Raw genomic sequence first — 27612 nt, forward strand, 5'->3', positions numbered from 1 at the left:
GCTGATGCCAGGATAGGCAGTGGAAAGCTTGCTCTCCAAAAATTGGGGGTTGTGTGTTTTGGTTGGTCTGGTAATGTCCTAAGGGCCTGGTGCAGACACTTGCCTTGGTTTTGGCCCTCTTGACAGCAGTAGTTTCCCTCAGCAGCAGCCCCAGTAGACAGGACCCATTTTACTCATTTGTGGTGGTAGACATTTAAGGAAATCTTGGTCAGATCACTGGCTGACCACAGAGATAATGAAACAGAAACATCAGTGACCACACACAACAAGGAATACACACACTTGAAAGACACTTTGGAAAAGTCACAAACTCCCAATAAGTAAAACTCAAATTCAGAATGTCCAGTTCGCAACTAAAACATAAAACACACAACCAGGAAAATATGGCTCATTCACAAGAAACAAAAGAAATTTGATGGAAACAACCCTTGAGGTAGCCCGGGTGTTGAAATCATGTTAAATCAATGGTCTTAAACGTATTCAATGACCAAAAGAGAATAACAGACAGAGACTAAAGTGTAGCAGGTTCCGCAATAATTAACAGCCAGTTTCTCACCAGGAACCATATATACAATGGCATGTTACTCGGCCATAAGAAAGAATGAAATCTTGCCATTTATGACAATGTAGATGGACCTAGAGGATATTAAGCCAAGTAAAATAAGTCAAAGAAAGACAAATACCATATGACTTCACTTATATGTGGAATCTAAAACACAAAATAAATGAACAAACAAAACAGAAACAAACTCATAGATACAAAGAACATTTTGATGGTTGCCAGGTAGGAGAGGGGTTGGGGGATGAGTGAAAAAGGGACAGGGATAAGATGTGTAAACTGCCAGTTCTAAAAACAGTCATGGGGATGTAAAGCACAGCATAGGGAATATAGTCAATAACATTGTAATAACAGTGTGGTATCAGATGGGTACTAGACTTACTGGGGTGATTACTTCGTAAGTTACATAAATGTCTAATCATTATGTTGTACACCTGAAACTAATATAATATTGTTTGTCAACTGTAATTGAAAAACAAAACAAATTATTTAAAAAACCCCAAAAAACAAAAAGACCTCCTAACAAAGAAAAGCTCTGGACTCGATTGCTTCACTGGTGAATTCTACCAAAGAGCAAAGGAAGTTAGTAACACCAATCTTCTCAAAGTCTTCCAAAAAATCTCAAGAGTTGAAGGAATACTTCCTCACTAATTCTATGAGATCAGCATACTCTGATACCAAAGCCAAAAAAAGATACTACAAGAAAACTACAGGCCTATATCCTTTATAAATATTTGCCAAACTCCTCAAAAAAATACTAGCAAACTGAATTCAACAGCTTATTAAAAGGATTATATACCACAACCAAGTGGGACTTATCCTCAGGATGCAAAGATAAGTTCAAAACATGCAAATTAATCAATGTAATACACTGCACCAATAGAATGATGGGAAAAAACCACATCATCATCTCAACTGATAAAGAAAAAGCATTTGACAAAATTCAAAACTTTTTGATGATAAGAACAGGAAATAAACTAGGAACAGAAGGGGACATCCTCAACACGATACAGGCCATATATGAAAATCATACTCAATGATGAAAGACTGATGAGGATGCGCATTTTTGCCGCTTCTGTTCAACACAGTACTAGAAATTCTAACCAGAGCAATTAGGCAAGGGAAAAAAAAAAGGAAGAAAAAAAAGAAGGAAAGAAGACAGAGCTATTGGGCAACCGAATTAGAAAGGAAGAGAAAAAGTTAGCTCTGTGCATGATCTTCTATGTACAAAATCCTAAAGAATCCATAAGCACAAAAAAACCCATTAGAGGTAATAAACGAATTTAGTAAAGTTGCAGGACATAAAACCAACACACAAAATTCAGTTGTATTTCTACACAGTAGCCATGAACATTCTTCTAAAATGGTATTAAGAAACAATTCCATTTAAAATAGCATCTAATGAAATAAAATACTTAATAATAAATTTAATGGAGATAAAAGACTTATATACAAAACAACTACAGAACTGCTGAATGAGATTAAAGACAACCTCAATAAATTGAAAGACATCTCTTGTTCATGAATTGGAAGACTTAACATTGTTCAAGTGACAATACCACCCAAACAATATACAGATTCAATGCAATCCTTATCAAAACCTCAATGGCTTTGTGTGTTTTTTTTGCAGAAATAGAAAAACCCATCCTAAAATTCAGATGGAATTTCAAAAGACAATGAACAGTGAAAACAATCTTGTAAAAGAACAATATTGGAAGACTAATACTTCCAAATTTCAAAAATGACCACAAAGCTACAGTAATCAAAACAATGTGGTATCTGGTAAGGACAGACATGTAGACCAGTGGAATAGAGAACTCAGAAATAAACCTTGTGTACAACTGACTTTCAACAAAGGTGCCAAAACCATTCAATAAGGAAAGGACCCTCTTCAGTTTGGGGCAAACTGGATATCCAAATGCAACAGAATTAAGTTGAACTTTCACCTTACACCATATATAAAATTAACTCAAAATGGATCAAAGGCTTTAAGAGCAACAACCATAAAACTCTTAAAAGAAAATATAGGGGAAACTCTTCATGACATTGGATATGGCGATGGTTTCTTAAGTATGATACCAATTGCACAGATCATAAAAGAAAAAAACAGATCATTTTCAAACATGTGTACATGAAAGGACACTATTAAGAGAGTCAAAAGACAACCCTTAGAATGGGAGAAAATATTTTTAAATTATACATCTGGTAAAGGTCTAGTATCCAGAATATACAAAGAACTCTTACAACTCAACAACAAAGAGACAACTACCCCAATTTAAAAACTGGCAAAGAATTTGAATAGATATTTCACCAAAGAAAATATACAAACAACCAGTAAACACAAGAAATGATGCCCAACATCGCTAAGCATTAGGGAAATACCAATCAAAACCATAACAAGATACCACTTCACATCTACAAGTATGGCTATTATCAAAAACCAGAAAACTACAAGTGTTGAGAGGATGTGGAGAAACTGGAATATTTCTGCATTGCTGGTGGGAAAGTAAAATGATGCAGCCACTGTGGAAAAGTTTGGTGGTTCCTCAAAAGTTAAAACAGAATTACCGTATGACCAACCAATTCTACTCCTATGTATACACTGAAAAGCATGAATACAGATTCAAACAGATACTTGTACATTAATGCATACAGCAGCATTACTTACAATATCCAAAAGGTAGAAAAATCCCAAATATTCATCAACAGATGAATGGATAAACAAAATTTGGTATAACCATACAATGGAATATTATTCAGGTATAAAAAGGAATGAAGTTCTGATATATGCTACAGCACAGATGAACCTTTAAAGCATTATGCTAACTAAAATAAGCCAGACACAGAAGGACAAACATTGCACGGTTTCACTTACATGAAATATCTACAATAGGCAAATTCATAGAGACAAAAAGTAGAACAGAGGTTACCAGGAGCTGGGGGAAGGGAAAATGGGGAGTTATTGTTTAATTGGTATGGAATTTCTGTTTAGGATGATGAAAAGTTCTGGAAATAGTGGTGATTGTTACAAAGCATTGTGATTGTATATGCCACGTAAGTGAATATTTAAAAGTGGTTAAAAGAGTAAATGTTACATCAATTTTACCAAACACACGTAAAAGTGGGAGAAACAATATGCACTATTAAGTGCCCAACACTGTCTGGAACATAGTAGGTTCTCAAAAATATGTACTAATAAACCCATCACATCTACTAACACTTATTTCCTCATTACTCATCATCTTAAATTTTTCTGAAGGTTTTACATAAGAGATAATGGATCAGGAAAAAGATGAGGTTAAACCAAAATCAGGAGCAGAACAAAAAATACCAGGAATAGGGTGGTGAAAAGGCATGAATTAGCCTAACAGAGTAAGAGCAAACTAATCGCAAAAATAAAGGCAGAGATCTGAGAGTAAAATATGCCATCACTTGAATTCTGAGGGCCTCCTACTTTTTCTCCTACTCGTTCCCAGTCCCAATGAAGTTTCTCTCGTTTGCTTTCAACTAAGCATATCCAATAGAAAGTCAACATGCAGTCATCACTAACTCACCCAGTGACAATTTATTCTTTCATGGGCAAAGGTAAAAAAGATGAGTCTCTTACCATCTCATAAGCAAATGTTTCTTGTCTGCAGACCCGATCTATCGTTATGGTTTCTTCCCGATGTTCCAAAAGCTTCTTTCGAACTCTGTTATAGATACAAGAAAAATTAAACTTCAACATTCTTTACTGGGGCTTCAAAAACATCTTTACTATTTAATTTTTTATTTTGAATTAATTTCAGACTTAAAGAAAAGCTGCAAAACTAATGCAGAGTTTCCTTGTATTTCTTACCTGGCTTCTCCTCTGTTAACATCTTACATGATCATAGAATAATTATCAAGACCAGGAAATTAACATTAATACAGTCTTCTTAACTATAGACATTTTTTTGATATTCACAAATTTTTAAACTGAATGCCTTTTTTTCTGTCCCAGGATCCTATGTAGGACACCACACTGCATTTCTTATTTCTCCCTTTTCCTCCAGTCTTTTACAGTTCTGTAGTTTCTCTGTGTCTTTCATGATCTTGACACTTTTGAAGAGCTCTAATCAGTTGTTTTGTAGAATGTCCTTCAATCTGGGTTTGAGTGCTATTTCCTCACAACTGCAGTCAGCCTCTACATTTTTAGCAAGAATACCACAAGAATGATTTTGTCCTTCTCACTGTGTTATCATGAAGTCCATGATATTAATAATATGTTTTATTACTAGTGATGTTTATCTTGGTTAAGTTCGTCTGCCAGGTTCCTACAGTAGGAACGATACTTTTCCTTTGTATCTGATAAGTATTAATATGTGGGGGAGATACTTTGAAATGACGCAAATCTTGTTTCTCCTTAAACTTTCACCGAGGAATTTTAGCATTCATCAGAGTTTTGTCTGCAACATTTATTACCGGCCTACTGCCTTCATTCTACATTCTACATCTCTGGTTTATCCTTTCCATTTCTTTTCCTCAAAGAAGCAGATACCTGTGTATTTTTTTTTTTATAGTCCTTTCTGTATCAATCTGAGTTCATTAGGAGAAAAGAATTAAACAGTTATTTGAACAGAGAAAGCTTACTCTAAAGAATTGTTAACTTTAACAGAGGATTGGAGTAAAGAGGGATTGGCAAGTAAGGAGAACTCTATAGAATATGGAAATAGTAGATAAAAGGAGTATCCTCCTCCTTGCTCTGAAGAAGAGTGCCCAAGAAGACTCCCTTTTGTCCCCCTAGGACTGGGATCCAGACCTTGTCGGAGAGGGCATAGCTGTGACTCACTAAACGGGAGAGAAGTTGCTACGGTGCCCCATCAGTGAATCCTGTTGGAAATCCACCGTTAAGGGCACCAGAAAAAGCTGCTGAAGGGAGTTGTCCAGAGGAGTGGAGTAGTAGGGAAAGCTGCTGAGTAATGGGTGCTAAAGACTGATGAGTACCACGTAAGCTGCGCACTGGAAGTTGTGTGCATTGCAGGACCCAAAAAGAAATTCTATACCCATTAAATAATAACTCCCCACTCTCCCTTCCACCAACCCCTGGTAACCTCTGTTCTACTTTTTGTCTCTATGAATTTGCCTATTCTAGATACTTCATATAATTTATTTCTGTAGAGCAGGGATCAGCACACCTTTCCTTAAAGGGCCACATACTGAATATGTTAGGTTGTGAGCCCTATGCTGATCTCTTCCACAACTACTCAACTTGTCACTGTAGTACAAAAGCAGCCACAGACAATATGTAAAAGAATTGGGCATAGCTGTCCCAATAAACCTTTATGTGCAGAAAACAGGTGGCCAGTCAGTGGGCTATAGTTTGCCAAGGCCTGCAGAGCAATCTCCTGTAATTAAAAAAATTTGTTCCAATGGTTATTTCTTCCTCATTTTGTATTTTTGTGCTTTCTTCCATTTTTGTTTCTTAAGTCAGCTAAAGTTTACTTATTTTGTTATTTAAAATACACAACAAAAAACAAACCAAAATTTTGATTAGATCCATCCCTTTTCTGTTCTTTTCCTCATTAATTCTTGATTATATCACTATTATTTCCTTCCTTACAGTTTCTTTCGGTTTACTTTGTTTTTTTTTAGTTTTCTGAGCTGAAAATTTAATTCATTTATTTTTATTTTTTCACCTTTAAGATTGTCACAGCAATAAATTTTCCTCTAACCACTGCTTTAAATGTATTCCTTATATTCTGATATGTGGTGTTTTCAATGTCATTATTTCTTAAAAATTCTCTAATTTCAGAGTATTTCCCCTTTCGTCCATTTATTTAATAACTTTTAAAATTTCCGGATGGAACAGCCTGATTAGTTTTTGTTAGTGAATTCTAATTTTATTACGTTGTGATCAGTGCTGTTTGTAGTATTTGTACTTTATGGAAGCAACTGATGTTTTACTTGTGACCCAATATATAATCAATTGTTGTGAACGTGCTCTGTACATAAATGTAAATTCATATACATATATATTATATGTATATATACACACACACATATATATCTATCTCCTCAAGACCTATCGGGTTGCTTACGTTCATTAGAGCTTTTCTCTCTCTCTCTTTTTTTTTAAACCATTTGATCTGTCTTGTGCTGAGGCTGGCATATTAAAGTGTCTTTTTAAATTTTTTAAATTTTTTCTTTTTTCTTTTATTACTGGGGAATATTGGGGAACAGTGTGTTTCTCCAGGGCCCATCAGCTCCAAGTTGTTGTCCTTCAATCTAGTTGTGGAGGGCGCAGCTCACTGGCCCATGTGGGAATCGAACCGGCAACCCTGTTGTTCAGAGCTCGCACTCTAACCAACTGAGCCACCCGGCTGCCCCTAAAGTGTCTTATTGTTAGTGCATTTCTAGCTGTTTCCTTCCATCTCCTATAGTTTTGTTTTATAAAGTTGGCTATTTTATTTATTCTGTCATGCTAACAAAACCCTGGTATATTAGAGGGGTTTATTTTTTTATTGTTTGTTTTGGTGGTAGGTAAGAGTCCTCCAATTTTGTGGCTCTCTTTTTCTTACAGGACTCTGAAATTTCCCCTTTCCATCCTTTAAATGATGCTTTCTTGGCCAGAGAAATCAAAGGGATAGGCAGACTAATCTAACTGAAATTGCTGTTTTATTAAAAGTAATGTTGCTAAAGCATTTGGGATGACAGATGCATTTCAGTAGCACCCATGTAGTAACAATTATCTTTCCCACTCCTAGGAATTAAAATCTTCTCTTAAGTAGTCAAAAAATTTCAAAAGTGCTGAAGATAAGTTATTTAGGTTGCTATGGATTAAGAAGAGCAGCATGTATTAAGAGAGAATCAAATCTCTACCAACTGTCTTTTCCCCCTAACATGCATAAAATGAGTTCAATTAGCTCCTTTGTTAGACAAGGAAAAGAGTAAATTCTAGAAATTTATTTGTTATGCCATATTAAATGGGTCATGTACTTAGGTTTTGTTCCTATTTTTATTTGTGGGGAGAAGAAAGGTTATTTGTGGGGAGAAGGAAGGTTTAGAGAAAAAAAGTGAAGAGACATAGATTTTAGCTTTCGGCACAAGTCTAATTTATTTGCAGCATTGTTAAAATTAATATGAGTCATATTTTTAATATAATACTTTCAAAGTACATCAAAATAATCCCAACTGAGGAATGCTGTACTAACTCCTTTTACATTAGATTATATATATAATTCCACCTACATTTCCTATAGAAGGGATAAGAAGACAACCAAGGAGATCCAGTTGATCTAATAAGAGAAAACAGCTAGGGAAGCAATGTGAACAGTAGTCTGAAAATTATTATTTAACATGACTTAATATAATCATTATAAGCCAATTAGTATGTTATTAACTATAACAAAAAAGTCTGCTTTGTTTAAAATTATCATCAGCCAATCTCTAAAAATCACTTCCTCAGGTTTATGAAAATTTCATTTATTCAACTCATTCTACAAATATCTACTGACTCTCTGATTATGTGCCAGAGTTCTAGGAACTAGGGGTATAGCAGTGTGTGTGACAGGTATAACTTGTGGAATTTTTAAGTCTACCTAGGAAGACATAAAATTAAACAGGTATATTATAAGTGTGATGAGTATTTCAACAGAGCAGTATGGGGGGCCACATAAGCATAAACGGGGATCTAAATAGTCTTTAATCCTTCAGCTATGACAAAGGATGAGTAGAAACCCGCAAGACCAGATGGATGAGGAAGAGTAAGTGTTCTAGGCAAAGGCCTGGAATGAGAGAACACATTACAGAAACTGAAAAACAGTGTAGCGTGCACCGCGGAAACAGAGCTGCAAACATCAGCAAGGTCTATTCTATAGGGGCCCTTGTCAGCTACTTAAGAACTCTGGACTTTTGCCTAAGAGCCACTGAAAGGTTTTAAGCAAGAGTGAGATAATCAGATACGCAGTTTAGAAAAATTCAACCAATCAATCAACAGTAGTTAAAGAGCACCAATTGTAGCAAAGCAATACAATAAGCTTAAGAGCAATACATAGCTGAAAGAGTTTGGATTCCTAATGAGCCTTAGAAATGTTAGAAGAGTTCTAGACATTACAAGTGCATCTCTCCCCTGAGGGAGACAGATGGGTTGTAGTAATGTGTAATGGAATCTTAGGGTCTCAAAGATGGGGTAGGTTTCAGACGGGAAGGGGCCACGTACATCCTGAGCCATTTGAAAGAGAAAGTGGTTGAACATAAATCTAGAAAGGCAAATGTAGAAGGCTTCAAATGTCTAAGGAGTCTGAAATTTGTCAATAAAAGAGAGATAGAGCCATGGACCATTTCTTAGCAAATGAGCAAGCTCAGGTGACAGCGTGATGGATAAATCAGGAGAAAACACCGGACCTACAAAAGACAGGACCCTTTCATAGTGCTCCAAGTGTTGCTAATGTAAATATTAGCAGTAGGGAAACGAAACAGATTTGGCAGTTACTACAAACCAAGGCAGACCTGAATGCCTGCTTGAAGTTTTTAGACATTTATTGTTGTCTTTTAATTCCATTTTTCTAGTAATTCATTTTCATCCTATTTTACAGAAGTATGAATATGTCAAAAATTATAGACAAAACAAAACAAAAAACTGGTCATTTACATAGTTTGAGAAGCACTATCAGAGTATTTAGCTTGCAAGTGAAATCTAAGTAGATTAACTGTACCTTTATAAACACATTTAAAAATAAACACAAATTTTAATATGAACTGGTTATTAGAGGTTATGTATTTACTGTTAATTTTCTTAGGTGTGATAATACCGCTCTGATTATGTAGGAGAGTGATACTTTTAGGATCTATATGCTTCTGTATTTAGAAATATATATTATACTGTCTGCAACTCACTGAATGGTCCACCAATAGAAAAAGACACACAGCAGGTATCTCAAACACATACAGCTGAAGCAGACATGGCTAAATGTTAACAATGGTTGAATTTAGAGGGTGGGATGACAATACCATACAACTTTTGAGTAATACAATGTTGAAAAAAATAATTAAATGAATAGCAAATAATGAAAGCCAAATCCTCCATACCCCAACGTCACTAGGTCAGTGTCCTCTGGGATGACTTCTGGATCCTCAGCTTCCTCAAGGCACTTCAGTTTATCAAGGCTAAAACAAAAACATAAAGGAAAAGCAATCATGCATCTTGTCCGTGGAGTCAGGGTTGCATCCCAAATACCTCATCGAATAATTAAGAAGTCATAAAATCCAGCAGGGGCTCAGAGGAGGCCAGAATTCAAGGCAATGACTTCTATGCGGATATTCTATAAAGGAAAGGATATACGGCGGACTAACTGAAGAAGGCCAATACTGTGTTAAATGGAGAAAGATAAATATTTTTTTTAAAGTTATTTTTTGTATTTCACCCCAAATAAGGCACTTTTGGAGAAAATTTCAGTAATAGCATTCTCGGTAGGTCCCCCAAAGAGACCACAGTTAATCCAGGTTTTAGCACTCTTCTGGTTAAATCTCCTTCCGGCCTCACCGTTACTAAGGTTCCTCTATTGTCAAAGCATCTGTCAATGGCTGGTACACGTCGCTGTTACTGATTGCCTTTCTACATGAACAAGCACTTCGAAAATTAGCGAATAGAAAATCTGATCGTTTATGCAGCTCTCTCGTCCCTTCACTCCAACTCGTAGAAATTGTGCAGTCTGATCACGGGTCTTCTCCCGGTATTCCAGGAAATCTCCAGCAGGCTGAAAGCTTTGAAAGGGCGGCCCTTCTACCTCCAGGAGTAAACTACAGGCCCTCCCAAGGATGGGTCGCAGGAGAGCGCAGGAACAAGGCTGCACCCGGTGGGCCCCAAGCTGGCAAGAGTCCCTCAGCCCCACACTCACCCGCAAACTGCCCTCAGCTCGGCCGCCGCCTCCAGGCTGCAGCCCAGATCCCGGGTCACCGCGGCATCCTCCCGGCTGGAGTCGGCGACCCCTCCGCACCCAGGCAGCACCGACGCCGGCGGCTCCTTCAGCGATAAGTCCCCTTGTCCGCGTAGCCGGCCACGCCACAGCTCCCCGAAGGCGCCCACGTGGAAAGCGCGTGTGTTTAGCTCGGGAAGCTCGTACTCTGGAAAGTTGCAGCCACCACTGCTGGGGATCGTGTCCTGCCGGCTGCCCACCCCGCTGCACGTTGGATCGCCCCGGCTGCGTTCAGCCATGTTCGCCCCACTCCCTTCCCTGCAAAAGCCGTACGATCAAGGCCTCGCGGAGCGTGATGTGACTTGTAGTTGCACGTGGCGTCGGCTACCAAGCAGCGGGCTGCACAGGCGGAGATTCAGAAACTACATTTCCCAGCAGGCCCCGGGTCAGGCCCGGCCCCGGGCGTGGCACCTCGAGCCTCCGCATACGGGGCTGAGCGCATTGTTCTCTTCTCCGGGCGCTGGGGACAACGTAGGTTGATGATCTCCCTCCACCGCAGCTGGTGGGGTTTGATTCTTGGCTCCAACAGTTACGTAGCATCACTCTCTGTTGGGTGGGGCGGTCTTGTCGCGCCCTTCAGTCCGAGCCTTTGCTTTTCCTCAGCCCCGGGGTGCGGGGCTTTTCCTTCACTTCAGAATTCGTGGGCTGTGCTGCTGCCTCACTACTCCGGAGTCTGAGACACATTGGGGGGCGACGGCCGACCGGGTCACAACCGGTCCTCCAGATCCGGGTCCTTCAAAACCTTTCCACCATGTTCGCGTTTATATGTACGTATGCATTGATGTACGCACACAATAGTGTTTATTGAGCGTCTACTGTGTATCAAACACTATACATTATTAACCGTAATATATATATATTAAATATATATTATATATATATATATATATATATAATATATAATATATATATTTAAAAATCACAACAACCTTTCCAGGATCCCTGTTGCTGTTGAAGTTGGAGTTAAGTGCTAGGATGTAAAAGGATTGAAACTCGAATCTGTCTAGCTTCAGATCGAGCTTTCTCCATTCCACAGCTCAGAGGCCCCAAAGGAAGTAGGGTGTTCAGAATGCACCCTGGTGATTTATACTTCTCCCATTTAAAGTGTGCATTCCATGGTTTTTAGTATATTTAGAGTTGTGCAACCATGACCACAATCAATTTGAGAACATTTTCACCATTATCCAAAGAAACCCTTTACGTTTTAGTTGTCACTCCCAGCCCTCTCAGCTCCTCCAGCCCTACCCAACCACTAATCTTTCTGTCTATAGATTTAGATATTTTGAACATTTAATGTAACTGGAATCATGGGTGGTCTTTTTGTGACTAGCTTTCACTTATAATATGTTCAGTGTTTATTCATATTGTAGTATGTATCAGTACTTCATTCCTTTTTATGGTCGAATAATATTGCATTATATGGATGTATCATATTTTGTTTTTCCATTCATCAGAAGTTTCCACCTTTTGACTATTATAAATAATTCTGCTGTGAACATTTTTGTATAATTTTCATGCAGACATATTTTCATTTCCCTTGGACATACCTATATTAATCTAGACATCTATTTCTATATATCTATCTAGGAGTGAAATTCTTGGGTCACATGGTATCTCTGTTAAATAATTTGAAGAACTGCCAGACTGTTTTCTGCAGTAGCTGCCCAAGTTTACACTCCTGCCAGCATTGTATGAGGATTCTGATTTCTCCACATCCTTGCCAACACTTGTTATTATCTGACTTTTTCATTAGCTATCCTAGTGGGTGTGAAGTGGTGTCTTGTGGTTTTGATTTTCGTTTCCATGATGACTAATTATCATTAGCATAATTTTGACGTGCTTATTGACCATTTGCATACCTTTGGAGAAATGTCTATTCAAGTCCATTGCCCATTTTAAAATAATGTTATATGTCTTTTTATAGGAGCCTCGGTATTTATCAGTACATTGTTGTAGGAGATGTCTGTTGTTTTTGTTTGCTTAACATTCTGTTTCTTATAACTTACCTTCCTTACTCCTTTTGATCCTCCTGTGGCTGCCAATCATAGAACCCTTTCTACTCTGGCCACGGTAATTTACTCAAGGATGAGCAAGTGACTCGACTAGAGCCAATCAGAATCCTCCTCTGGGATTTTCTTTTATAAGTCAAGAAAATCTTCCTCCCTTCTGAGGACCCAAAGATATGCCCTAGACCTAGCCTGTGTCGGCCAGTGGAAGAGTTAGAAAGAAGAAAGTCAAGAGTTTAAATTAAAGGCAGAAGATGGAGAAAGAGAGAAGTCACGTGACTTGGAACTATTGTGGATGAATTCATCTTCTCCTCTAGCCTTGCCATTTGTAAACCAACAATTTTTTATCTCTTTTATCTTAAGCTAGTTTGAGTTGGCATCGCACAACCTAAAGACTGTCTTAAGATTTGGTCCAAATCTCTCAACAGGGGGAGCTCTCACTCAAGAGAATGAAGCCACACTTCTGGTCGGAAGGACTCTTAACATATATCTGGAGATTTAGTAACACTGGCTTCAGGAGTGGAGACCACAATGGTTCCTGAGCAGCAGTGGGTAGGGGCAGGACCAGAATGAGCACAGCAGGGGAAGGTGGTTCGTTTTCACTGTGGTGTGTGGCATTGGGTAGCAGCAGCAGCTTGAGAGGTGAGGATTGTAGGTATTGGTAGGAAAAGAAGGATTCCTGGTAAGTACCATCAGGAATCACAACACAGTACTTAGTGGAGTCTTATCATCAGCAGCCACTCCTTGGAATAAGGCTGAAGGGGGCCAGAATAGCCACTACAGCATACAAGTTATTTTGAGCTGAAGGCATTTGAGAATAGGCTTTCCCCCCCCACCCCTACACTCCCTTATCTACCTAAGTGCTGAGCCTCCCAAAAGAGTCAGTAGTCATAAATCTCTTCCCTAAAACCAGGGAAGATTGACTACAAGTAGGCAACACACCCAAACAGACATTGTCACAAAACTCCCACCTAGTCTCCTAACGGCCCATTTATCTTTCTCAAACGGTATTTGTTTCCCCCAAAAGTGCATTTCTTCCCCTCCCCTATTAAGAAGTCATTTGTTTTCCTGTAACTCCATTTCTACCCTTCCCCATTTCCCATTAAGATGGTATATAAGCCCAAATTCTAACTGCCTCCTCTAGTCACATTTTTCTGTGAATTCTACCATATACATATGTGAATAAAAAAAAAATCTGTCTTTTCTCTTGCTAATCTATCTTTTGTCAGTTTAATTCACATACCTCCGTTGATTGAACCTAAGAGGGTAGAGGAAGTTTTTCATCTCCAAAAAGGCCATGGCAAAGGCAGCTTCTGGCACTGTGGCAGACTTGGCAGAAGATGAGAATATTGCTAGACCTGGCACTAGGGCCAAACAATAGCAGAAAGGAGGTAGAAAGATTCCAAGGTTCCAGTATTGGTATAGGCCCTATAATTCTGGATGAGCTATGTATGATTCTTTTTTTTTTAAAGATTTTTAAAATATAGTTAGCATACAATATTACGTTAGTTTCAGGTGTACACAATAATTATTCAACATTTATATACCTAAAGAAGTGGTCACCATAAGTCGAGCAACCATCTGACACTGTAGTATGCTATCACAATATTATTGACTATATTCCCCATGCTGTATGTTACATCCCCATGATGTATTTGTTTTAAACCTGGAAATTTGAACTTCTTATTCCCTTTTGCCTTTTTCTCCCCACCTTTTAATTTTTCAATTTTAGTGACATTCAATATTATTTTATATTAATTTCAGCTGTACAGCATAGTGGTTAGACATTTATATAATTTAAGAAGTGATCCCCCTGATGAGTCTAGTACCCACCTGGCACTATGCATAGTTGTTACTATATTATTGGCTAGATTCCCTATGCTTTACTTTACATCCCTGTGACTATTTTGCACCTAATTCTTAATGCCTTCATCTTTTTCACCCTGTTCCCCAGCTCCCTCCCATCTATCACCCCAATAAATATAGTACTCATCTGACACCATATATAGTTATTGAAATATTGACTATATTCGTTTTTTTTTTAACTTTCGTTTATTTTAAGTGTGTTTTTCCAGGACCCATCAGCTCCAAGTCACGTAGTTGTTTCAATCTCGTTGTGGAGGGCGCAGCTCACAGTGGCCCCTGTGGGGATCGAACCGATAACGAACAACCTTGTTAAGAGCATCGTGTTCTATACCCTACATCCCCATAACTGCTTTGTAACAGCCATTTGTACTTTTTTTTTTTTTTTAATTTTATTGGGGAATGTTGGAGAACAGTGTGTTTCTCCAGGGCCCATCAGCTCCAAGTCATTCATTGTCTTTCAGTCTAGTTGTGGAGGGTGCAGCTCAGCTCCAAGTCCAGTCGCCGTTTCCAATCTTTAGTTGCAGGGGGCGCAGCCCACCATCCCCTGTGGGAATTGAACCAACAACCTTGTTGTTGAGAGCTCGCGCTCTACCCAACTGAGCTATCCTGCTGCCCCCAATTTGTACTTCTTAATTCCTTCCTCTTTTTCACCCATTCTTAATCCCCCTCCTGTCTGGCAACCATCAAAATGTTCTCTGTATCTATGAGTTTGTTTCTGTTTTGTTTGTTTATTTTGTTCTCTAGATTCCACTTATAAGCGAAATCACGTTGCATCTGTCTTTTGCTCTCTGACATACTTCACTCAGCATGTACCCTCAAAGTAATGTTTTGGGTTTCTTCAGATAATTACCCAGAAGTAGGATTACTGGGTCCTTTTTGTTGGGATTAGGGCTGCTCAGACAGAGGTACAGGACAGGACAAAGCCAGATGCTGCTTGTTTGGGTTTTGTGAACCATTGAGAGACTTTAGGAAAGTCCGCAGCATTAGCCAAAGCAGGCCATTTATATGGAAAAGCCACTGGAAGCGGCTTGGATGTGCCTGAAAGTTGGGTGGGGCATGGTCTCAGGGAATCAATAGGGCAGGGCAGACAAAAGGTGATAGCCAATTTGATGGAGACTCAGATTCGGCATCTGCCTAGGTCTGCATGCAGGGAGTGGGGAGGGCTCAACAAAGAAATGATGATTTCCACCAGCTCCTCCATCCCTCTTTTCAGAGCGAAAGCTGCCCCACCATCCCTCACTCTGAGCCAGACAATTCAGTTCCTCCCTTTATGTCCCTGGCGCCTTTGGAGCTGCTGCCCCAGTGCTGGAGCTCAGGGCAAGTGAGTTCATCAGCAAGTAAGTCCATGCGTGGGCTCTTTAAGAGGAGTGCATGAAAGTGTAGCCTCTCTCTGTTTCACTCAGTTACAATCTCTGCTGGTTTTCACAGCCAGAAGTTATGGGGACTTCTCTCCCCAGCACTGAAATCTTGGGTGGGGGAGGGGCTGGGATTCTTCACTCCTCAGAGGGGCACCTCTGCAGCGGAGATATCTCTTCCAATTTTAATGGTCACACCTGGGTGTGGGACCAGCCTGTCCTGCGTCTCTGCCCCTCCTACCAGTCTTGAGGTGGCTTCTTCAGTATGTCGGTAGTTGCAGGGGTTCAGTTCAGCTAGACTTCAGGCGATTCTCAGTAATGGTTTAGTTGTAATTGATGTGGTCCTGAGAGGAGGTGAGCACAGCATTTAGCTACTCCGCCATCTTGACTGGAAAATCGGTATGATTCTTGAAGGAGAAAAACCCCCTAAGATTTCCCAATTGTGGATATTGGAACCAACCACTGGGTTGAGGTAGCAAGAAAGGTTTACAGTAGAAAATCTGAGTAGTGACACAAACCAAGATTATGAAATGTTACCTGGCTGTTGGCTTCCCAACTCTGCTTATCAAAGAAACGGCTATGAATTGGGGAGTAGGAAGAGAGAGACACGAGCTCTTTTCTCACCTGAGATGCTTACATAGGCTAGCAGGTGATAAAACTTGGCCTGCAGGTGGGAACTGTGGGAAACAGGAGTACCAGCGTCTGCCTGCAGACCTATACTGGCTACCATGTGGGAATGCAGGCTTTGTCTGCCAGAGAAGTCAGACATTTTGTTGTTTGTTTGTTTGTTTGTTTAACATGAAATCTTAAATGTGGGCAATTAATTTTGTTAAATTACTTACACAAGGAGGCCATTAAACTGAGTTGGTTCTAATGTGAGGCAGCCTACTTCAGCAAACCCAAATCTAAACCTGTAAAAATGCCTCAGAGTTATGAACTGAAAGTGTTAAGGACAACCCATCACAAAGAGCCAAGTAGGCTTTAAGCTATAGCAAATCAATAATGTCCTTGCTTTGCTTCCACCTTTTCTCTATTAACATTTCTCCCCAGCTCCTGTGGTGGAGCATCCCGACACTTCTGTTTTGTCGCAGTGCAATTGGAATCAGTTTTTGCTCAAATAAACACTTAAATGTTTAAATACGCCTCAGTTTATCTTTTAACAATTCATATAAAATGTAAAAACAGTATTCATTACACACAGACACCTGGCATGTAGCCCACCCGTTTGTGATCTCTGATCTATTGTATCTGTGAAATCCATCCAGCAGCCAATTTATGTAATCCCACATGTGAACCTCTTTCACTTTGTTTTGTTTTCTAAAGTAATTCTGTCACTGCCCCAAGGCCTCCTTTCTCAGAATTCGAGGACAGAGGACATAAAAGTTGCCTAAAAGAGAGCATGGAAGATGCAATACCCAGAGAGACTCTATGGAGCAAAGACCTGGGGCTTAAGCTAGCACAGTGCATAGTGATACATCTTAGAAAGAAGAGTCTGCTGGGATAGCAGCGAGAATTACGTGTGATCATAACAAAGAGGCACGAAGATTCATATACGTGAAGAGCAGTGTTTCCAAAAATGACTGGTTGAGAGCATTAAATGCTAGTGTACCCATTAAGGATCACCTTTGAACTATGAGCTTGGTCAGCACGGGCTCTTCATATTGAGAAGCATCTTCATTCTTCTGATCACCTGTTTTTAACTCTCTCTTGGTCCCGTCTCGTTGAGTAGCAGTTCCCAGACATCACTTGGGGACACTGTTGCCTTGAGGTGTTGCCACCTTGTTTGGGAAAAATATGGATAATCAAAGAGAGACATGGGGGAGTGATGAAGGAAATTTCTGTGAGTGCCGGGATCGTGTCTCGTGAAACCGAAGAATGGAAGCACAGACCAAGGAGAGGCAAGGAGTTGTAAGAGAGGATAGTTTATTAAAAGCAAAGAGTCACAGCTCTCGGGACAAGACAGGGGTCCCTGACTGGGGTGCCCAACATGGGGCAAAAAGGCTCTTATTTTTTTATCTTTCCTTGCGTGCTTGGAGAAGGGAACTGGTGCCTTTTAATGGAATTCGTCTATCAGGTTTGTTCTGTGTTTGCCCATCCTGAAGGGATTAGCAAAATAACCCACTCCTAGCTGTCAGATCTGTTCTGTTTGGTTTGTCCAGGCCAAAAAGGATTTACAAGATAACTTATTAAACTCAGAGCACCGTTACATTTTGTCCTGGAGTGAATGAGCTACTTCAGAACCTAGAGTTTTAGGATATGGCTATCTTTTGTTTATTCTACTAGGGACCTTCCTGTCTACCTAACAACATGTTAACTAACCTGTCTCAGGAGCAGGCAGACTTATCTCCTTTCCTTTGCTTTCACCTTTGTGACACACACACACTATACACACACACACACACACGCATTTTAAGAGATGTTATCTATGCTCAAGCAGTACGCCATAATCAGAAGTGTCTGGATGGATGCTGATGGTAACCACTTTGAGCGCCTCTTGTAATTACAGAAGTCAAATGTGACTTGTATTCATCTTTTGTATATATTATTACAATTTTAATAGTTTTTTTCCTTTCTTAAAATGTGTATACATTTTTTTGGCACCCTCTGTATATATATAAATGATCTATCTATCATCCATCCAAGGATTCTTTTGGTTGAGAGTTGTTTGTGTTTCAAAGCACTGGTGAACTTTATCTGAAAAAAAGTCTCTAAATTAAAAAATAAATGCTCTTGCGATCCAACCATCACCTCAACTGAGCATAATTCTCTATTGATGAATTGCCAAAACTGCACTTCTTGTGACCATATTCTAAGTCAATTTGATATTTCAGTTGTTTACCCTTAACACACAATTATAGGGGGGGCATACCTCAAGTCTAAATTTAAGTGGCAATCACATGTGCTTGATCTTTCTTTCCTTCCTTCTCTTTGGGGCAGGCATTCCTACCAGGTTCAAAGAAAGGCTCTGCAGGAACAACAGTGAAACAGCTGCTGGCACAGCTAACTCTCTTTGGCATTTCTAGTGAGAAGAGAGTAGGGCAAATGCCCAATCCTCACCCACCCCTTAGACATTGCGAGGTTTTAGGATAATAAGAACTAGACAGCTCTTCTCAGCAAAAAGGTTTGGGACTCCTTGAAGATAAAGGAGAAAGTCTTTTGCTTGGTATTGTTCCTGGATTCTCTGCTTCAAAGGATTGCTTGTTCAGGTGAAGAATTGTTTTCCTGAAGCCAGGGGACCACGTGGGGGTTTCTCTCTGCCAAAGAAAGGAGTAGAGAAGGACAGAAAGGGAATGGTGTGAACAGGAAAGACAGCTCAAGTGCTCTGAGTCATAAAGGCAGTTGGCAGAATAATAATAACCATTTAGTGAGCAGTAATATTTATAACCATTCAGAGGGCTGACATTAATTGTAAGTAATTTTAACAACTGAGGTGGAAAACCTGAATCTAGTGTCCTCTTCCATTCTAAGTAATGATCCTTTTCAAGGTTGAATAACTGTTAATAGATCTATATTTGCATAATCACTTTCTTTTTATTCTCTAAACTGCCCCCAACTAATTGCTTTAGGAAACCTCTACTGTTCCTTGTTCTTCCATCACCACCAGCCCAGTTCCACCAATATGTAAAAATTAGCTGATTAGCTTTCTCCACGGACAATGCCAAATTTATTGTAAGGTGTTTTAAATCCTGGATTAGCAAAGAGAGTGAGAAAGTCTACTGGCAGATACAGAGGAAAAATATCAGAAAATGTTCTGCCCCCTTTGGGTTACAGACTTAGAGAGATGGGTGGACTTAGAGAGATGTGGGAGAAGCTGTCATGTTTGGGGTGGGTGGCCTGGACCAGCACATTGTCTGACTCCCATGCGATGAGGCTGGCAACATCCTAAGATTCTGCAGCCAACCATTCTTGTATCTGCTTGTTATCCTGGTACCTCTATGAGACACGTTTACTAATGTAAGTGGACTAGATCCTGGAAGTGGTATAAAAGGAGTGACGGCTAGAAGCTGTGGGATCAGATAATGAAATACTCTCTGACAGAAGATTCTACCCTCATCTTGGAAGAAAATCACCTTCCCACGGTACAATTACCTTGTCACCCCTCGGAAAGCTCCCCTCTCCTCTTTGGAAGTAAGCACAGCGCATACTCTAGAGAGGAGACTCCATCTCCTAGAGTGAGGAGTGCTTACAAAAACTATTTGGAATTCTATAGGGAGATTTGTCTCTTCTCCATTTATTTAAATATTCAATCTTTTATTTATATCAGTATGGACTCATGGGTATTATTTTATGCTTTGGGTCATCATCCAATACTACTGAATTAGCCATGTGTTTCTGATACTTTGACATCTGGGACCTTGCTGACTCTGGAGAGACTGCCCCTCCCAGGACTAGCCAATTCCTAGAGATAGTAAGGGACTCTCCTTTGAAAGGGTCTTTTAAATGTAAACCGACCAATCCAGAGCCTGCATCCCCACCACCTCCTCTATCAGGTTCTCACACTCAGGGCTGCTAGTCCCCTGTCCTAATTAGCCAGGCCCGAGTACCAGACAATGATGAAAGTGCTTGTTATGCTTTTTTCTATAAGGATACAGAGACGTTTCGTGGACATCCAAAACATGAACTAAAGGGTTCGTAGGAACTGATACTAAGAACACTATATTTTCTTTCATGACTTTTTGGGTTTTATTCCTTTCCTTTCTGTCAGGTGGTTGTCATTGCCTCCTTATGTACACTGCTATATTGTGCGTGTGTGTGTGGGGGGGGAATCTCCCCTTCTAGCTAGGCTGAGAAAAGGGAGGAGATTTCTAATAAAGAATCTAATCAGAGCTGGCATCATTCTCTAGGATGGTGAAGAGAGCCAAGTATGTAAACTAGGCCCAGAAAAAGAAAAGTAGTTCCTTCTTAATACAATTACTCTTTTGCAGCTTGTCAAATTAATGCCATTTTCAGGAAGAATATTCTTTCCTTGTATGTAATTAGACATTGTAGCTGAGAACAACCTACTCACCTTGGAGGGTGTGCCTTGCTTTTTAGGTACATATGTGAGAATGTCAAGTGCATCTAATACTAGGGATTACCCACTCTCCCAAAGTCAGCAGTGACTAAGCAAAGTACAGCCTCTCCAGTGCTCCAATTTGCAAGTCCCTGCAAAAGACAGGGGGAGGATGTCTTCTTCTTACAGGGAGGGCAAGGGGTTCCCAAGGAAGAGGGTGGCATGGGGCCAGCTGACGCGGGGCTTCAAAGAGAGGCTACTTTGGCTGGAGAAGGGTTGAAGAAGGAGGTTGACATTATAATTATACTCCTTTCTTTGAAGACAGTCTGGAAGGCTTTCTCTGGTGTGTAGTAGAATAAAGTCCAACATAGTTTCAGCCTGACCCTGTGGCAATAAACGTCTGGACCTCATTCATAGTACAGTATGTTCTGCTCAGGGAAGATTAAGCAGCAGAGATACCCGGGAGGAACAGTGCTTTCCAATTGCTTAATGCGGCTCCAGCAAAGAAGGGACAGGAGACACACCTGCAGAACCAGGGGCAGAAAAGGAGAGGCCCGTACTGCTTTAGCCTCACAGACTTCATATGCTCATGCTGCAGCAGAAGGGCTCCTGACAGGGTTGCCAGATGTAGCAAATGAAAAGCACAGGACCATCCAGTCAAAACTGAATTTCAGAAATAAATAATGAACAAACAACTTTTTCATATAAGTCTATCCCATGCACTACCTAGGACATACTTATACTAAAAAATGTTGTTGTCATTTATCTAAAATTCAAATTTAACTGTCCTGTATTTTATTTGGCAACCCTGAACTACAATATACTTTATAACCTTTCAGAACAGTTCATGGAGCTACAAGAAATTTCCCTTTGAATCTACTGAGAAAGAGCAAAAGCCAGAGGCAGAAAAAGAGTGGAGAGGATTGGCCCAGTTTTCCCTGTTTGGGAAAAGTCCTGTATACCAGGCCATGCTAGGCCATTCGTCAACGTTCAGATGGCCCTGTTCTATCTCCACTGTTGGTCTAACCAGTTGTGGCCATGGAGATGAGCTGCTGTGTGGTGTAGGGGCTCACACAGAGTTTGTTTACGTAGACAGAAGGCAGTGAGGCATGTATATGTCTAGTGCACCTACTTCTGTTGAAAGGCTCCCTCACTCGTCCTCCTCTCCCCTTCTCTACCTCAGAGGGGCTCCTTTTCTAGTACCCCTTACCTCAGCTTAGTGATGGTCCCTCTTCTCCGTCTGTCGCAAGACTCAGATAAGAATGTCTTTGGCCCTTGTAACTGTTGGCTGACACTTCTCCACGCTCCGGACAAGTTGACCTTGCCTGCTTTTCTGTACAAAATGTGGTCACTGTATTTCTCTGTTCATCCAGATGATTCAAGGCTCAACTAACATCCCTCAGTTCTATGAAGTGTTTCCCACTCCACTTTGTACCCTTCTGGCCAAAGTTGTCCTGTATACTTGACTACCTCTAAAGTTTAGTCGGTCTACATTTGTTTGTTTGATTGAAGTTGAAAAATCAAAATGATAGCACTAAATTACAGTGATTTTTAAAAATCACTCATAATGCCAACACCATAAAATGATTTTAAAAACATTTTGAGTAGCCTTCCAAACTTTTTAATATGCACATATAATTTCTAGGGCTGCTAGCTGTCTCATATTCATGTCTTTTCAGCTTTTGTGATCAGAAAGGCACAACACCTTTTCATCTGGCTCCAAGTAGCAACAACCCAAAAGGATGATTAACCCAGCTGGGAACACAGGCCCATTACGTAGTGTCCTATTCCTTTGAACCAATGAATGGGACGAGAAGAATAGTTACTGTGTTTGGCCAGATCTAGATCACCCTGTTGCCACATGATTAGTTAGGTGATTGACGGCCAGCTCCATCAGAATCAGCATCAGAGTCGGCGAGTGGATGAGAGAAGAACAGTTCTCCAAAGGAAGGAAGGTGGTAAGGGGCAGACAGAAACAACAGCTGTCTACAGAAAACAAGATTCTTCTGAGTTTTGGTAGAATGACCCAGTCCCTCCCACCCCCTCCCAAAATCTGGTCATCCTTTGGTGAATTGAAAACAGAAAGTTTTTAAACTATTCAACTGAGGACTGAACTCTCGGGTAATGGTAAATGTCCAAGGACACTCATTTGAATGAGACTGATTTTATTTAGTTATATCTTCTTTCATTTGAGTGAATGGATTTTATAATAATCAGATGGCATGGAATGTCTGAAAGGGGACTATTGTTTTTTTAAAAAAGAGTACACTGAAGCATGGAAGGATGGGGGAAAAATACCCAAAAACATAAAATTCCTGTCTCATGACATTCACTGGCCCATTACCTGGGAAAGTCCAGACTTTTCAGTCTTGTATCTTGTATTCCTCACAAGTTCAAAACTACTGTAGATATTTTTTTATTTTTAAGTTGACATAAGGGTATTATTTAAGATGACATTCAGTTTTATTTGTTTTATTTTTCTAGTGTTTTAAAAATGAAAAGCCTCTGCATCCTTTCAAAAATAAGGCTGAAGGAATGTTGTTTAAATTGAATGAATAGACCCATATGAGAAGGAATAAAAAATTCTGCTTCCAAATCTGTATGTTAGGTTTCCCTGCCAACAATATTTTGCTTGTGTACTAGCCATGAATCACCACTCATGTCTGTGCTTTTTTTTAATTAAAATATATTGGGGTGACAATGGTTAGTAAAGTTACATAGGTTTCAAGCGTACAATTCTGGAATACATCAGCTGTATATTACATTGTGTATTCACCACCATGTCTGTGTTTTTAAACGTGCCTATTCTCATATTTTGAAATTGCTGTGAGCAGTTAGCTATTACGTAAGAGGGAGGTGAAATGAAACATTCTCTCCTTATTGCCTTTTGACAGAAAATTTCTCACTCAGAGCAGTGGAAAAAAAAAGTGTTGTCTTCTGAGTCCCCTAACTTGCTGTTTTCTTGCAATGTATTCTTTGAAAGCTTATTTATATTTTTGAATAGATAATATTTTAATTAAAAAACACAAGATATAAGTGTTCAGTGAAAGATCCACTCTCACTACTTTCACTGTCTTTTCAGTTCTCACCATGTTAAGATGTATATAACTAGCTTTTTAATGTAAACATGAACAAATATGAATATGTATTCTCATTTTATCCCATTTAAAGCAAAAGGCAGTATTGCTCCAAAGTTGCTTTTTTTAAACTTAGCATTGTGTCTTAAAGATCTTTCATACTGATAAATAAGCTTTCTCATTCTTTGTTATAGTTTCATGGTCTTCCATTAAGATGATACATTATTTTTATCTAACCGGTGCTCACTAATTTACATGTGGGTTGTTTTTCATCTCTTACTCTTGCCAATGCTGTATACATAAGTCATTTGTTACATGTGTGTAGGAGAAATCCCAGAAATGGGGTTGCAAGGTTGAATAGTCAAGAAATTTGCCATGCTTGCAGTGTTTTCTTAAAGCGGTGCTACCCTTATTCTCTCAGTGAACTCATTCTCATTCTCCAGTACTCATTTTAAACATTAGCTACCTAGTGAAGACCTCCTGGTTCCCTTTATGAAAACAGTCATTTGTTCCCACCTCTGTGCTCTCAATGACCCATATTTGTGCCTCCATTATAGTGCTTAGCTCCTTTGTACTGATTATTTATTGATATAGCAGTTACCGTCACTGGTCTATGAGGTTGAAAAGCAGAGATGCTGTCTGGTATGTTTTTGTAACCCTAGGACCATGGACAGTGTCTAGTGTGCCATAGACACTAAATATGGAAGGAAGGGTGTATGGATGAATAAACAAATATGACCAAATAAATTGCTGTTACTGGAGTAAATTCCAAAATTGTGATCCTATGGAGAAGCTGAGACAAATATCAATGTTAAGTACTAGTGTGCATTGTTATGATTTAAGGTTTGGCCTAGCGGGGTGAGTAGACTGAAAGAGAGGTCCTGGATTGAGAGCAAGGCACACTGAGTTCAGATAAGTAGTCAGCAGTTGAGATCTGTACTGAATAAGGTTCATATGGGCTCAAGCACCAGAAGCAGAGCTATCACCTAAGCAAAAATGAGATTTATTGTGGAAACTCACTACAGAAGGCAGAGCTGAACAGCCAAGTCTCAGGGAGGGTGGTCACAGGGTCAGACCTTCAGAACAGGAAGAGCTTGTGGGCTTCTCTTCTGAACATTGCCAGAGGTGACTCAGCTCTTACCACTTTCTGTCTCTCATCAAGTTTTCAAAGATCCCAGGAAGGAACCTGATAGGACTGCAGTTTCTTGCCTTGTACCATTCAGGCATAGCTAAATGACAGGATGCGTAACATAGGTCTGGCTTTTTGAGAAACCATTATGTACTAGGAAGCCATTGTAATGTTTGACTACAAGAAGGGCCAACGTGACACGGTAGGGGGCTTTCTATCAGGTGTGTGCAGCAGAATGACAACAAAGCCAAGGAAAAGTAGAAAGCAGGCCAGTGGGGCAGCAGAAGCCCAGCCATCAAGACTTGGGCAATAGGTCAGGATTAGACTGACAGCCAAATGTGGAGTTGGCGTCATGTGAGCACAGCTGGCCCCAGTTCAAGATTGGCTCTGGGAACTGGAAGAGGACTAATCTTGCCCTTGGGAAATGAGTGCGGAGCCAGTAGGAAGGGTGGTGCAGGCTGGAAACCAGGCTGGGCCTGGCATGTGCCATTCCTCCCTGCAGAACTTGGAACAGATTGCTCTTCACTCATACGCATTTCTCTGTGCTCACTGGCCAGCTGACACTAGGAAGGGCAGGCCCCATCTGCCTTAATCCCAAAAAAGTGTACCCACAGAAATGCTCACATATCTCATTGTTTCTCATATTGGTACTTGTTCTTTTTCCTACTTGACATTATTTGACCTGAACTCCAACTTGTTTGCTGGTGTGACTGAGAAAAGGGAGGATGCTATCTTTCATTTTGTGCCTACTAAGTTCTCGTGGGATAAGAACTCCCATGTGTATTTTTACATTTTAAAAAATATCTTCAAAATAGCCCTTTGAGAGAAGGATTAGACCCCTTTTTATAGATGAGTTAATGTATCTCAAGGAAGCCAAGGAAGGTACCTTAGTCCATTTGAACTGCTGTAACAAAATAGCACAGAGTGAGCGGCTTATAAACCATAAACATTTATTTCTAAAACACAGTTTTAGAGGCTGGGAAGTGCAAGATCGTGGTGCTGGCAGATCGTGGTACTGGCAGAAAGTGGGTAAGGGCCCACTTTCTAGACAGCCATCGTTTTGCTGTGACTTCACATGGAAAAAGGGGCAAAGGAACTTTCTCTCTGAGGCCTCTTTTATAGGGATGCTAATACCATTTATAAGGGCTCTACTCTCATGACCTAATCATTTCCCATAGGTCCCACCTCCTAATACCATCCCCTTGGGGGTTAGGTTCCAACATAATGAATTTTAGGGGGACACAAACATTCAGCCCATAGCAGAAGGCATAGTAGCTTGAACAAAGTTCTCCCTGGCCACCGCACTCATATTTCCCTTTCATAGCACTCTCTAGATGTTCTTGGGTCTCGTCCCATGCTCCCTGGGACCTGTCTTGATAGTGACTCTATGACAGCCATGATGTCACGGGAAATGGAGTTGGGAAACCTCAACTCTGGGCTCAGCTGTTATTAATTAGATGGTGGCCTAGTTTTATCATCTGTGAAGTGAGAGGGTTGAATTAGCTGACAGCAAAGCTCTTTTATCGCTCTAAAAATGTCATGCCTCTGGTTTGAGGCAATTAGAGGTCACTTCTGCTTTAGAGAACTTTTTTTTGGTCTGTAAATATATTGTATACTGGTACCACATTTTGTTAGCCTCTGCAAAGATAAGCCGGATTCTTGGTGTTCTTTTTTATTCCTTTGCTAATTTGTTCATGTGATACATGATTCAACAAAACAGAATTGAGTAACACATCAGGCATTCCTTGGCATTCTCAAGGAAACTGAACTTGCCTATACAGTTTCCGAGGCATAATGTACCTTACCATCTTTTAGGATTGGTCCATCAAAGTTATTTTGAAACTTTCTCCCCCATTTTTAGTAGTGAAAATAATTTTTTCAAATGCAATTCTTATTTAGAACTGCAAAGTATAAACCAAATGTAACTAACTGGGTGTGAAAAAAAGTTATTATATCAACAACTGAGAAAAAAAAAATCCTTTTGGGAGAAAAGTGGTTTTTGTATTGGAAAAGACATTTATGGATAGAAAGTGAGGCTTAAACTTTTGCACACTAGAAACAGACAGACATTTGGAGGTGGAAAGATGGCATAAAAGAGAGCAGAGAAAGGGCTCTGCAATCTAGTGATAGACTGGAGCTCAAGGTCCCTGAAATTGTAGAAGGATCTTTTTAAGAATGGGGCGTATATAATATTCCTTCTTAAAGTGTTAAGTTTCTGTGTTGGAAATTTGTAGTGTTAAGTGCCTGCCATTAAGCTTTTGATTGCCGAGGCATCTATTTCAAAGACATTCATCTCGAATAAACATATTGCCAGCTGTTTGACTAGTAAAACAACTATAAGAAATCAGGCCACCCAAACCCATGAAGTTCTCCTTTTAGAAAGCCTGGGATAACCTAGATAACTGACCACTTGAGTGACCCTACTTTTTTCTTCTTGTTCTCTAATTCCCGCTTTTATATATATTTTTTGTTGTTTTTAAATTTTTATTGGGGAATATTGGGGAAGAGTATGTTTTTCCAGGACCCATCAGCTCCAAGTCAAGTCTTTGTTTTCAATCTAGTTGTGGAGGGCACAGCTCACTGGCCCATGTGGGGATCGAACCGGCGACCTTGGTGTTATGAGCACTGCGCTCTAACCAACTGAGCTAACAGGCCACCCCCTGCTTTTATGTTTTAAATTCGTCAATAAAGA

At 39.9% G+C, this 27612-nt stretch overlaps 1 protein-coding gene and 1 pseudogene across 2 annotated transcripts in view; one reads left to right on the forward strand and one right to left on the reverse strand.

The window, feature by feature from the left end:
- SNAPC3 (small nuclear RNA activating complex polypeptide 3) overlaps window positions 1-10762 on the reverse strand; it is a 23031-nt gene extending 12269 nt beyond the window's left edge. For both annotated transcript variants that reach the window (XR_004424644.1, XM_033122906.1), the window contains exons 1-3: window positions 10417-10762; window positions 9608-9685; window positions 4167-4251 (exon numbers count right to left, since the gene is read on the reverse strand). Coding sequence is in view for 1 of the 2 variants with exons in the window: in XM_033122906.1 (XP_032978797.1) it covers window positions 4167-4251; window positions 9608-9685; window positions 10417-10733 (480 nt within the window). In the remaining variant the exon portion in view is untranslated. The remainder of the gene's footprint in view (window positions 1-4166; window positions 4252-9607; window positions 9686-10416) is intronic.
- Window positions 10732-27612, forward strand: part of LOC117031506 (actin, cytoplasmic 2-like) — a 20104-nt pseudogene continuing 3223 nt past the window's right edge.

This window comes from Rhinolophus ferrumequinum, chromosome 12 (genome assembly GCF_004115265.2).
Source record: "Rhinolophus ferrumequinum isolate MPI-CBG mRhiFer1 chromosome 12, mRhiFer1_v1.p, whole genome shotgun sequence".
In the NCBI taxonomy this organism is placed as follows: Eukaryota; Metazoa; Chordata; class Mammalia; order Chiroptera; family Rhinolophidae; genus Rhinolophus; species Rhinolophus ferrumequinum.